The sequence below is a fragment of the Prosopis cineraria genome, unplaced genomic scaffold (assembly GCF_029017545.1).
Source record: "Prosopis cineraria cultivar Desert tree isolate PC_DT_omini unplaced genomic scaffold, ASM2901754v1 PC2, whole genome shotgun sequence".
In the NCBI taxonomy this organism is placed as follows: domain Eukaryota; kingdom Viridiplantae; phylum Streptophyta; class Magnoliopsida; order Fabales; family Fabaceae; genus Prosopis; species Prosopis cineraria.
The window spans coordinates 46225735-46238738 of NW_026555333.1; the positions used below are offsets into that span (position 1 = coordinate 46225735).

The 13004-nt window shown below is 30.9% G+C and overlaps 3 protein-coding genes across 3 annotated transcripts; 2 read left to right on the forward strand and 1 right to left on the reverse strand.

Annotated features, from left to right (window-relative positions):
- The first annotated feature begins 1294 nt into the window (after positions 1–1294).
- LOC129303230 (uncharacterized) lies at positions 1295–2026 on the forward strand. Its single transcript, XM_054942393.1, has 2 exons — positions 1295–1750; positions 1847–2026. Exons 1-2 carry the CDS (start codon positions 1295–1297, stop codon positions 2024–2026), a joined length of 636 nt encoding a protein of 211 aa, XP_054798368.1.
- Positions 2027–2886: 860 nt separating this feature from the next.
- On the forward strand, positions 2887–5647 carry LOC129303229 (amine oxidase [copper-containing] gamma 1-like). Its single transcript, XM_054942391.1, is given in 5 exon segments — positions 2887–3006; positions 4122–4346; positions 4348–4670; positions 5253–5286; positions 5288–5647. Coding segments are annotated over 5 exon segments (879 nt in total). The 3' UTR covers positions 5465–5647.
- Positions 5648–12080: 6433 nt separating this feature from the next.
- Positions 12081–12554, reverse strand: LOC129302821 (uncharacterized). Its single transcript, XM_054941693.1, has one exon. The coding sequence runs from the start codon at positions 12552–12554 to the stop codon at positions 12081–12083; it is 474 nt and encodes a 157-aa protein (XP_054797668.1).
- Between the last annotated feature and the right edge of the window lie 450 nt (positions 12555–13004).

The window sequence follows — 13004 nt, forward strand, 5'->3', positions numbered from 1 at the left end:
TATTTTTTACTGAATGAAAACTTTTTAAAAGAGTACACATATATGTGTGTGTGAGAAAGGTAGTTTTATCTTTTTATAATAAATGTTAATTATATTTAGGTCCTTTGATCTTGTAAAATAAAATTAAAATTACTTGATCTTGCAAAGTAATTTATTGTGTCAAGCAATCCTTTTAAAAACCAGCTATTAAAATTATTATTAATTAATTATAAAAATTATAATGATAAAAAAAATAAAAACTTCAATCAAATAAAAAAATCCGCAAAAACATCAATTTTAAAACTTGAGGCCATGAGCTGTAATTTTACCCTCACAATTACTTACTACACATTTTCTACATAATAAAATAAAGGATATTTTATATTTTAAAAATATTGTTATAATTCCGTTTTTTTTACAAGATAATGATAATAGAGTCACAAAACATTTAATTAACTATCAATTATTAATTAAAGTTAATATAAGTGACAAGGACCAGTATCATTTAAACAAGTGGTCAACAGTTTGAACCCTAACTCTTTATCAATGTAGCAATCTAGTTGAGTGGGAGATATTATTTGTTAATCGTGGAGCGATTACCCCTTAGATTTACAAACTGAAAATACTCTCTATTGAAGATTACATTCGTCAGGATTTTTTTTTTGGCGAACATTTTTAATGATATTTTTATTTTTAATTAATGTTGAAGTGGAGTTGGGGTCAGTAGTCGTGTGGTTGTAAGAAGTATCCCACGCCCAATCCAAGAGGGAGCGACCGATAACTGCCATGGAACACAGAAACTTCCTCCGCTTCTTCTTCCTTCTCTTCTTCGGAGCCTTAGCTCTGAGCTGTAATTTTTACCCTCACAATTACTTACTACACATTTTCTACATAATAAAATAAAGGATATTTTATATTTTAAAAATATTGTTATAATTCCGTTTTGTTTTACAAGATAATGATAATAGAGTCACAAAACATTTAATTAACTATCAATTATTAATTAAAGTTAATATAAGTGACAAGGACCAGTATCATTTAAACAAGTGGTCAACAGTTTGAACCCTAACTCTTTATCAATGTAGCAATCTAGTTGAGTGGGAGATATTATTTGTTAATCGTGGAGCGATTACCCCTTAGATTTACAAACTGAAAATACTCTCTATTGAAGATTACATTCGTCAGGATTTTTTTTTTGGCGAACATTTTTAATGATATTTTTATTTTTAATTAATGTTGAAGTGGAGTTGGGGTCAGTAGTGTGGTTGTAAGAAGTATCCCACGCCCAATCCAAGAGGGAGCGACCGATACTGCCATGGAACACAGAAACTTCCTCCGCTTCTTCTTCCTTCTCTTCTTCGGAGCCTTAGCTCTGCTCGTGACATGGCTTCACTTCCCACCTCTCTCTAACACCAAACTTGTCCACTGCAACCTCTCCTCCCAACGCTGCTTCTTCCGCCCCGAACTCCTCACCTTCCTCAAGAAGCCTCCTTCTCCCACGCGCCGCCACCACCATGAACCTACACTCCCCGCCACCCTCTCGACCCCCTCACCATCCATGAATTCAACCAAGTCCGTTCAATCCTCTCCCGATATCCTCTCCTCAAATACTCCTCTTACGCTCTCACTCCATCGTCCTCCAAGAACCCCCCAAAAACTAGTCAAGCAATGGAAGTCCGGCGACCCTCTCTTTCCCAGGAAAGCCTCCGTCATTGCTCGCGTCAACGCCGTTTCCAATCTTGTCCTCACCGTCGACCTCTCGACCCAACAGGTTCTTCTGTTTATCTGCAGAATTATCTGATTTTTTTACGTCACCTGAAAAATTTACCGAATCCAGTTTCTCTCTCTCTCTCTGTGGTCTTCGCAGGTGACAAGACACGAAGTAGGTCCTGTTTTCCGGCTACCCCACTATGACTGTGGAGGACATGGTAGGAGCGACAAACGCGCCGCTGAAGAGCCGAGAGTTCAACCGTACGATCAGGGCGTGGGGTCAACATGGCGGACCTGGCCTGCCTGCCGGAGTCGTCGGGGTGGTACGGGAAGATAAAGGAGGAGAAGAACAAGAGGTTGATCAAGGTTCAGTGTTATTCTTCGGAGGGCACTGCAAACTTCTACATGAGACCGATCGAAGGACTCACCGTGCTGGTCGACATGGACAGACAAGAAGTTGTCCTCCATCTCCGACAAGGGACGGAATATTCCGATTCCGAACGGGATCAACACGGATTACCGTTACTCCGTTCAGAAGCTGAACGGGAAGTTGGACCTGTTAAACCCGATATCGCTGGAGCAACCCAAGGGCCCGAGTTTTACAGTCGACGGGCACCTCGTGAAGTGGGCGAACTGGGAATTCCACCTGAAACCCGACCCGAGAGCGGGGCTAGTGATATCGCAGGCCAAGGTCCGAGACCCAGAAACGTCGGAGCTGAGGGAAGTGATGTACAAAGGGTTCGCGTCGGAGCTGTTCGTGCCGTACATGGACCCCACGGACGCGTGGTACTTCAAGACGTACATGGACGCAGGTGAATACGGGTTCGGGTTACAGGCCATGTCGCTGGACCCGCTTAACGACTGTCCCCGGAACGCGTACTACATGGACGGCGTTTTCGCGTCGGCCGACGGGAAGCCGTACGTAAGGCCGAACATGATTTGTGTGTACGAGAGCTACGCTGGGGACATCGCGTGGCGGCACGTGGAGTGTCCTATCACAGACTTGCAGGTTAGATAGGTGTCAAAGCTCTGCAATATACTGCAACATACTGCATATATCGCCGGCTTTAATTTTCTTCTTGTCTTATTGAACGTATGTATTGAAACAGATATTTTATGTATTATATTTTTTTTTTGAGAAAAAAAAAACTAGATTGCGTTGTGTTATTGATGACAGAGATATTTATTTATGGGGGAATGCAGATAACAGAGGCGAGGCCGAAGGTGACGCTAGTGGTGAGAATGGCAGCGTCGGTGGCAAACTATGACTACATCATGGATTGGGAATTTCAAACCGATGGACTAATCAGACCCAAGGTTTGTGCTCATCTATTCATTTTCAACTTTAATTTTCAATATAGCTTGTGTTTGTACTCTAGTGTGATTAGAAATTTTGACTGTCTTAAGCAGTCATAAAACTATATTAAGCGCTTGAATCATTGGTAAGTGGTTGTTCAATTCCGAGGTTAATCAGAATGTAGTGTTGTCAAAACTTGATAGTAGAGCTTGCTACAACTGAAAGGGTCTGTCAATAATATTTGATTCGAATTAATCTAAGTCCACGTTAAGTCCCATTAACTAAATATGGAGTAAACTCACAATAATAGATGCACCAAATTTAAAAAAAAAAAAGAGGGGAGAATGACAATTAGGTCTTGAAAAAAAAATTAATAATAGTTAGGTCTTGGATAAAATTTTAAAAAAATTATAAATATCAATTCAAATAGTTATAAATAAAAATTTCTATTGCAATCTAAAAATTACATTTAATATTGAAATAATTATTTATAATTAAAATTCTAAAATTTGTAATAATTTGGATTGGTATTTTTAACTTGTTTTTTAAAAAAAAATTCAAGAACTTAACTAGTATTAATTTAATATTTTGGAATCTAATTGTTATTCTAGCAAAATATCAAATTTTAGAGTAAAAACTGTATAGTGATCATAAGTTTAATGCTTGTAGTCTCTTAAATGGATAAAATATCAAATTTTATTACATTATTAAATGGCTTTCGAAAACCATTGTTGAGCTATTTAAATTTAAATGTATTATGTTAAAATATTTGTGTTTGTTACTAGGAGAGTTAGATCTAGTGAAAAGAATTAATTTTTAATGAACTAAATTTAAATTTTTTAAAAAGAAATGTCACATTTAGTAGTGCTTTGGACAAAATTATTTTTAATAAAATAATTCATGTACACACTAAAAAATTATGTGTACATATTGTGATTCTATAAAATAATTTCTTAATCTTTATAAATGTCAAGTCTTTGTCACATTATTGAGTTTGTTTGTAATGCAAGGTAAACTTTTCAAAGAGAAAAATGTTTTCTTGTCAAAAATCAATTGCCTAACGATTAAATTTTCAAAGACTTGTAAGGAGAATAAAGCATGGCAATGACATGAAAACCTGTGAACGGTTGAGCAGGTGGGGCTGAGTGGAATCCTGATGGTGAAAGGAACACCGTACGATCACACCAGCCAGATTCCACCGCAAGAGTATCTCTATGGCACGCTCCTCGCCGACAACGTCATCGGAGTAATCCACGACCACTTCATAAACTACTGCCTTGACATGGACATCGACGGCGAGCCAAACTCCTTTGTCAAGGTCAACTTAAAGCGACACCAGACGTCGCCGGAGGAAGACTCTCCGAAGAAGCTACCTGAAAGCGGTGAGGAACGTGGCCAAGACGGAGAAGGACGCAGAGATAAGACTGAAGCTGTACGACCCGTCGGAGTTCCACGTGATAAACCCTAACAAGAAGACCAAGGTGGGGAATCCGGTGGGGTACAAGGTGGTCCCCGGAGGCACGGCGGCGAGCTTGCTGGACGCGGAGGATCCTCCGCAGAAGAGAGCGGCGTTCACGAATAATCAGATATGGGTGACGCCTTACAATGAGAGCGAGCAGTGGGCCGGTGGCTTGTTTGTTTATCAGAGCCAAGGAGACGACACTCTGGAAGTCTGGGCCAAGAGGTTAGTCTTCTCTTTCTTTAAAAATTTATTATCTAAATTTGATTTAATTTAGTAAAAATTAATTATTTAATTCCTACTATTTGATTCAATTGTTGCAACTTATTCCTTAAATTTTAAATTGATATAATTCAGTTTTTATGATTTGACTTAGCTGTAATTCAATTGATGAAATTTAATTTATTACAACTTAGTCCCAATAGAGTTTGCTATTAAAAACATTAGTTCTAAGTTTTAATATTTATAATTTTTTTAAATTGATAAAATTATAATGATTGAATTGCATTAAGTTAAAGTGAGTTTTAACTTAATAAAAGCTATAGAGATCAAATAATTAATTTTTTTAATTTTATTAAACGTTACTACTAGTATTAATAGTATTTATAAATTATTTCAATATGATTTAATATAATAAAAAAATTGTAAAACTTATTAACCATGATTAAAAATTCTAACATTTAATAGAGGGCAAAATAATAAATTTGTAATAAAGAATCAACACCATGTTGTCATCTTTCTATCTTTAAATATAAATAGAACACGAGAAGAATAATAATACTATGTTGGTTGGGTTGCAACTTGCAGAGATCGAGGGATAGAGAACAAGGACATAGTGGTGGTGGTACACAATAGGGTTTCATCACATACCATGTCAAGAAGACTACCCAATCATGCCCACAGTGTCGTCAAGCTTCGATCTCAAGCCTGTGAATTTCTTCGACAGAAACCCTATTCTCAGAATGCCTCCAACTTTTGAAGACGACTTGCCTGTTTGCAAGCCTCGTGACTTAGCCTGAGATCCTTTTAATTTGGTTCCATGATATGCTGATGAGGCCACTTGTGTATGGGCATTTGTTTGTGTTTCCTGGTCCATGGACATTAAGGCATAAATATTTGTATATTCAATAAGAGGCGTAATCAGTGAGCAAGTGCGATTACGTGTCTGCATGGAATTCAAAATCAAAATATATTATCTTTAATTAGTACCTTAATTAATCTTATATATATATATATTATATATATATGTCTTCCAAGAGGCAAGTATGTGACTATTCTAATTAATTAGCGGTTTCTACATGTTCGTACTTTTCTCTCTACGTATCCATGGGGTCTAATGCTCGTCATTTTTGTGATGAGATCCGATTTGCACGGTCGAGATTGGATGAAATTTTATTTTTATAATTTTTAATAAATTATTATTTTAATAGATACTGAATTTACAATGAAGATAATCTTGCAACCGTCACCCTTGTTATGATATCATATATTGAGATTTATTTTTCAGATCAAATAATATAAGTTTTTACAAATTTAAGGGCCTCTTGAGTTTAAAATTAGGTACTCTTAAATTTGAGAGAAGTGTTGAGATATATTATCTATATTTATTCTATTGAGATTTGTTATCCACTGAGAACCATTTATATAGTACGATATTTTTTCAAATCTCATTATTTCTTTTCTAACTCTTTCAACCTTGATAAAAGATAAATTTTTTATATCAAAATAAAAGTTAAAAATTTTAAATCAGAACATTACAAACAATTTTGGATGGTTTAGATTTTATATATATTATGGTTAACTAATAAATTTGATCAAAAACGTACCGAAGAACTAACGAAATAGTATATTTTTTTTATAAGAATGAATGAAAAAACAAAACAAAATAGCAAAACAGTAAACTTAAAGTCCTCCATGACTAAAGGAATAGAATCAATAGTCACTATGTGAAGACCCATGGGGAGAGATAAGGCATGTTTAGTTAGGGAATCAGCTTCTGTGTTGAACTCCCTTCCAATATAAATCATATCAATTTGCCAGTCTCTTTGAAGTAAATGTTGAATCTCTATAATAATCTCTTGATCCTCACAAAGATCATAATTAAAAGCTCTTAAGAAAGATAATACCTTGCGAGAGTCACTATGGAGTCTAACATGCTTGGTTTTAATATTCTAAGCATGCTTTAGTCCCATATAGCATGCTCATAATTTCACTGTCAGATTATCACCCTTCTCTAATCGAAATGTGAAAGCTTCAATGGTATTCCCTTTAGTATCTTTAACTAGGCCTCCACAACATTTTGCATCCGTAGAAACTACAAAAGCCCCATCAATATAAATAAAGAGCTCATCAGTAGCTAGAGTATTCATATCTGCCTGCATAATAGGACGAATGCCAGGAATAGGCAAATTTTGTGAACGAAGGTTAGCCCCTTTCATGCAATCAAGGATAGCAGTCGTTTGAACAATGACACTTGCAGACGTCAATCTTCGTCCCTCAAAAACTCTCTCATTTCTACACTTTTATATTGCCCAACATAGAACAACAAACATATCACACCACTTTGGAATTGTTTGCCATTTGTATATTAAGATTCATCTTACCATTCCCTCAAGTCTGTAGCAAAGAAAGCTTGTCTTTAAGAAGGCCATAACAATTTCATCCACACTTCCTTAGCATCAGGACATTGTCTCATCATGTGCAAAGTGTCTTCAACCTCCACGGGCAACAACTACACCATGATTGATTACTCAAATGATGGTTAAAATGAGATTTACTAGTAAGGATACAGTCATAACTCATAAGCTAAAGGAAAGATCTACAATGCTTAGGCACTCAAAGTTTCCAAATCTTGGTCCACATCTGATCAGTACAAACATAACTATATGTTAAGAACTCATAAGTAGATCGAATTGTAAACATACCATGTTTCTCAGGTTTCCATCTAACAGCCACCTTATTCACATGTTTAGTTATGAATTCCACCTTAGCTTGGACTTTCTCCTAATTGTTTTTCAAACGTCTCCAAAACTGAGATCCAAGGCAAATCTTATTCACTTGTGGTATTAACTCCCTCCTACATTTGTACTTACTCTTGATAACTCTAGCCTATAAAGCCTCCTTGTTATGTATAAGGCCCCATCTCACTTTCATCATGAAGGCTTTGTCTTGAAGTTGTGAGTGTCTCAATGCAAGGCCACCATTTCTTTTTGATTCACACACTTTATCCCAAGGAATAGATAAATCTTTTTTCTATCCCCAATCGAACCCCATAGAAACCACGAGAACATTTATCAATCTCCTCACAAGTACTCACAGGAAGATGAGCTATTTGCATACAATATAAAGGAATGGTACTCAACAAAGACTTTATTAGATTTGTTCAACCTGCAAAAGATATAGTTTCTGCCTTCCAATTAAAGAGTCGCTGCTTCATTTATCCACCATAAATTGATAAGTATTTTTGGTCACACGGTTATGATGGAGAGGAACCCTAAGATATTTGCCCAGATCTGCCGTATGATTGAATTCAAGTAAGTCACTAAGTTGCTGAGCTCTATTATGATTCATATGCTTAGAAAAAAAACACCTTGTTTTAAAATGACTTACCTGTTGACCAGACATTGCACAGAAATGGTCAAGACATTATTTAATCACCTATACTTGGTCCTCAGTCGTTTTCGCAAAAATAACAAGATCATCAGCCCAAAAAAAGATGAGAGAGAGAAGGACCATCTTTATTTAAGCTAGTGGGCCTCCAAGTACCTTTAACAATCTCTGGTTGTATCAGATAAACAAGTTTTTTAATACATAATACAAATAGATAAGGAGAAAGAGGATCCCTTTGATGAATGTCTTTAGCCAGTCTAACCTCTTCTGTTTTACTTCCTTCCCATAACATTTGCATCCTAGTAGAACTCACACAATGCCAAATAATATCAATCAACTTTATTGGCAAATTAATCTCCTCAGGGCATGAGATAAGAAAATCCTAATTAACTCTTTTTATTTTTCAAGTCAATTTACCCATGTGATCTAATCCTATTTTTGTAGTATTTTGTGCATTTTCAATTATAAATATTTAATAATTAAATAAATCAGTATATAAAAAAATATTGAAATATTTTTTAAATCAGTTTGATACTTGAATTATTGATGAGAAGTAAAAAGCTTTTAAAGATAACAAAAGAATTTATTTTAAATGATTTTTTTTTTTATAAAAAAATTACTTTTAATTTAAATTTAAATATTTACTTATGGTGACAGTTAGAAAATTATTTTTTTTTTTAGTAACATTAATTTAAATTAAAAATTAAATTTTTTTATGCAAAAAAAAATTATTTTATGGAAAAAAAATTTTTTAAAAAATAATTTTTTTTAATGAAAGAATGAGATAGATTCTTATATAAGTCAAATAATATCATATTTTTTATTTACTTTTTAAAAATTTAAAATTTTTTCATAAAAATTTATTACTAAATCATTTTAAATATTTTTTTGAATATTTTTTTAAAAATTTTTACCTTTTTAAAGTAAAATTTTTCTTTCATGTAAACAAAAAAACCAAATTATTGTTTGTTTTTGGATTTAGAAAGTAGGAATGAAAAATTAAATGTGAGATGAGATTTGATAGCAAAATTTGACTATTCAAGTTGTTCTAGTTACAATGGGAATAAATTTCTATTTTTCTTTTTGTTAACAAACATAATTAAATATCATTTTATGCTTGTTTCCTCCTCATTTTTAAAAATTTGTTTTGAATAAAATACTTATTTTTTTGAAAGATAAATATTAAAAATTAAATATAATATTTAAAATGTAATTATTATATTTTTTATTTTTTTAATAAATAAATTATTTATATTTATTTAAAGTAAAATATTTATTAAATAAAAATAAATATAAAAATATTATTAATTTCAAGACAAGTAAGTAGTTTATGGGAGGATGTAATTCTATAAATTTTAAGTATAGGGGATAAGCTTTACTGATAGAAAATATTTTTGTAAAAAATAATAAGACAAGATAAATTCCTTAACTACTCTGCTACGTATATAAAGGTTAGAGTTCAAACTCACAATCATTTATTTAAGTTTTTTTATTACTTTGTCTCTATCTCATGTTTCTTTTTCTTTAATTTTATTAGGCCTTAATTGTAATTTGTTATCTGCTAATTATATTGATTATTAACGTAGATTTGCATACTATCCGGCACTTCTAATTAAATAGAGTCATTCTAATTTCCCAAAATGCCAAAATTGTTAATTGGCATTTTTTTGGTAAAATGCAAGCCAAAGCCCATTTGGCATCTTACTTATTATTTAAAAAATCCATCAACTACTATCTCTGTTTAAAAATATAGATATCTTTAATCAAATTTCACCCTTAAATAAAGTGGTTACTCCTTTCATTAATCATATATTTTTATATTTACCTCTATTAAATATCTTATGATAAATATAAAGTCATTCATTAATATAGACTCTTGAAAAAAAAGGCAATCATTACACCTCAAAAGTTTTACATTTTTTAGCATATAACTCCTAAAAAATATTTTTATTTTTTAAAGTATCTTTCACCTGTTCAGATATTATAGTATTTTAGTTTGATATTTTAAATAAGATTAATGAGCAAATATGACTCTGATTCTTGTTCAAAAATCACCATGGATTCTGAACTCTTAAAATATGAAAAATAAATTTTAAATTTTAAAATATACAAAATAAATCCTGACCATTAACTTTTTAACACCATTACTGTCCATACAGGTACTATAACAGTCAGGGTTAAATTTATAGAAAAATAAACTCTAAACAATACCTGTGTAACAGTAACATATTAAAAGTTATTGTCAAGTTTTATTTTGTTATGAATTAAAAGTTTAGTATTTATTTTGTATATTTAAGAGTTTAGGATTAAGGTAATTTCAAGCAATAATTCAGGTCTTATTTACTTATTAACTCTTAAATAATAACATTAAAAATTTTAATATTTTTATATGGTCATCTAATTGGATCAAATTTAAACATTTGGAGCACAATTAAAGTAGCTCACTTAAAATATTTTATACTCACAAACATCAGTTGTTGGTTCGAGGAAAAAAAAAATCTAACATCCAACTCTCCATCTGATAAACACAAAAGAAAAGTGAAATATAAAGTATTTATAAGTGTTAGATATTAAAAATGTGAGGTATTTTTAATATTTAAAGTATAATTAATATATTTTTTTTTCAAAAAATGCCTTTAATTAATAAATTATTTTATATTTCTTAAATAAAATACTCTATTAAATAAGAATAAATAATAAAAAATAATATTAATTTGAAAATTGTTAATTTTTATTTAGAGTGAAATTCAATTAAAGATATCTTAATCCCTTCGTTAAAAATATAAGATATGATTAAAAATATCTAACCATTTAAAAATATTTGATTAAAAATATCTAACCATTTAAGATATATAAGGCATTTTTAATCGAATCTCACCATATTTTTAAACTAACCCTATTTTTTATTAATAAAAATATTTTTAAAAAAAATAATAATTATATTTTGAAAAATTAAAAATATTTTATATTTTTTAATATTTAACTTTTTAAAAAATATTTTATATTTCCTAACCGAGAGAGTAAAAAATTTCAAAATATAATTATTATTTAACTTTTTAAAGTTTTTACTCTCTCGGTTAGGAAATATAAAATATTTTTAAAAGTTAAATATTAAAAAATATAAAATATTTTTAATTTTTCAAAATATAATTATTATTTTTTTAAAAAAATATTTTTATTAATAAAAAGATAGGGTTAGTTTAAAAGTAAGTAACTACTTTATTAAATGGTGAGATTCGATTAAAAATGCCTTATATTTTTTAACGGAGAGAGTATATATAAGCCATTTGGTAAAATTTATGAAGCAGTTACTACCTTCAATCCAAAATATAAATATTTTTTATAATAATTCATATATAAATAAAATATTTTTTTAAAAAAATATATGTTATTTTTTTACTATTAATTCTAATTTTTTAAGTGAGAAGAATGTCAAAAATTTACTTGCACAAGAGTCTAGAGTAAAAAAATATAAAGAATAAAATTTAAAAAAATGTATAAATATCTTTTTGAAAAAATGACAATAAAATCTCTCTAAATGTATAAATGACAATTTAATCTCTCAAAAGTCATAATTTTCCTGAAGTTTTTTGGGACTTTTCTATCATTAATGAATTTATATATATTACCAAATTATCATTATTAAAAATAAATGATTCACAAGTTTTGTTTAAATATTTATAACTTTCATTCTTATATTCACAACAATGCAATAACAAATGAAAAATTTAACATATGAAGTTATAATTTACTGTTGCATTGTTACAAATATAAGAAGAAAAATTATGAATATTTAAACAAAACTTGTGAATCATTTATTTTCAATTAGGATAATTTAATAATTTATATAAATTTATTAATGACAGAAAAGTTTCTAAAGATTTCAAGAGAATTATGACATTTTAAAGGATCAAATTATTATTTATATATTTTAAAAGAATTTTATTATCATTTTTTTTAATTTTTTTCTTCATAGATGAGGCTAGCAAATAGCTAGAGAAAGAAACAAAAACAACACAAAAGAGTCTAATTCATATGGGGATTAACCCCATTTTCGTCAAGCAAAATAAGGCTGTCATAACTAGGTGGAGCATCAATTAGTAGAGTAAAATCACTACCATAGCCTTGAGCCATTCTAGCCAAGAAATCAGCACATGAGTTTGCATCCCGAGAAATATGCAGAATCTTGTTGTCTCTGGGGGCACATGTGGTCTTTTGGACTCTTGAAATAGCATCAGCAAAAGGATGATCACTATGTACACCTCTGTAAATGAGATTTATTGCATCTAAAGAGTCTGAATATATCCTAGCTTCATCAAAGTTGAGGCTTGAATAGAGTTGTAGTCCACAATTAATGGCATGAACTTCAGCTATTGCAATTGGTAAATTCCCCAGATTCCACACAAACCCTTGTAGCCATTGACCTTCAGAATTTCGAGGGAGCCAGCCACAAGCTGCATTATTTTGATGATTTAGAGACGCATCCACATCTACTCTCATAGTGCCTTGGACGGTGGAATGTTTTGAATCAATATTAGTTAGGAGAAATGATTATATTCTAAACTAGAAAGAACTAATAAGTTATTGACATAATAATATATTTGGCTAAATAATATATTTGGACTTCTAAATAATATATTTGGCTAATCAATTTTAGAAGTGGTGGAATGTTTTTTTTGATTGTGTTATTGACATAAATAATGTCAAGTAATTATAGTGAAAAGATGGATTGAGAACTTATAACTATGGATAAATTATGAGAGACCTTTTTTTGGTCGAAAAATTATGACAGACTTTATTTTAAGAGCAGAATCCAATTTTGACTAAGTTGCTTAATCCATGTAAATTAGTTCAACGTTTTTCTTTTTTTGTTACAGAAGAAGAAGAAGAAGAACTACTGTGGATTAAAATAAAATCAATGCGATTAGTGCGATCTGATTCATGATTAAT

Coding starts and splice junctions, on each gene's coding strand:
- LOC129303230 (XM_054942393.1), top strand. CDS start 1,295: ATGGAACACAGAAACTTCCTCCGCTTCTTCTTCCTTCTCTTCTTCGGA. Junction 1,751..1,846: donor TCGACCTCTCGACCCAACAG/GTTCTTCTGTTT, acceptor TGGTCTTCGCAG/GTGACAAGACACGAAGTAGG.
- LOC129302821 (XM_054941693.1), bottom strand. CDS start 12,554: ATGAGAGTAGATGTGGATGCGTCTCTAAATCATCAAAATAATGCAGCT.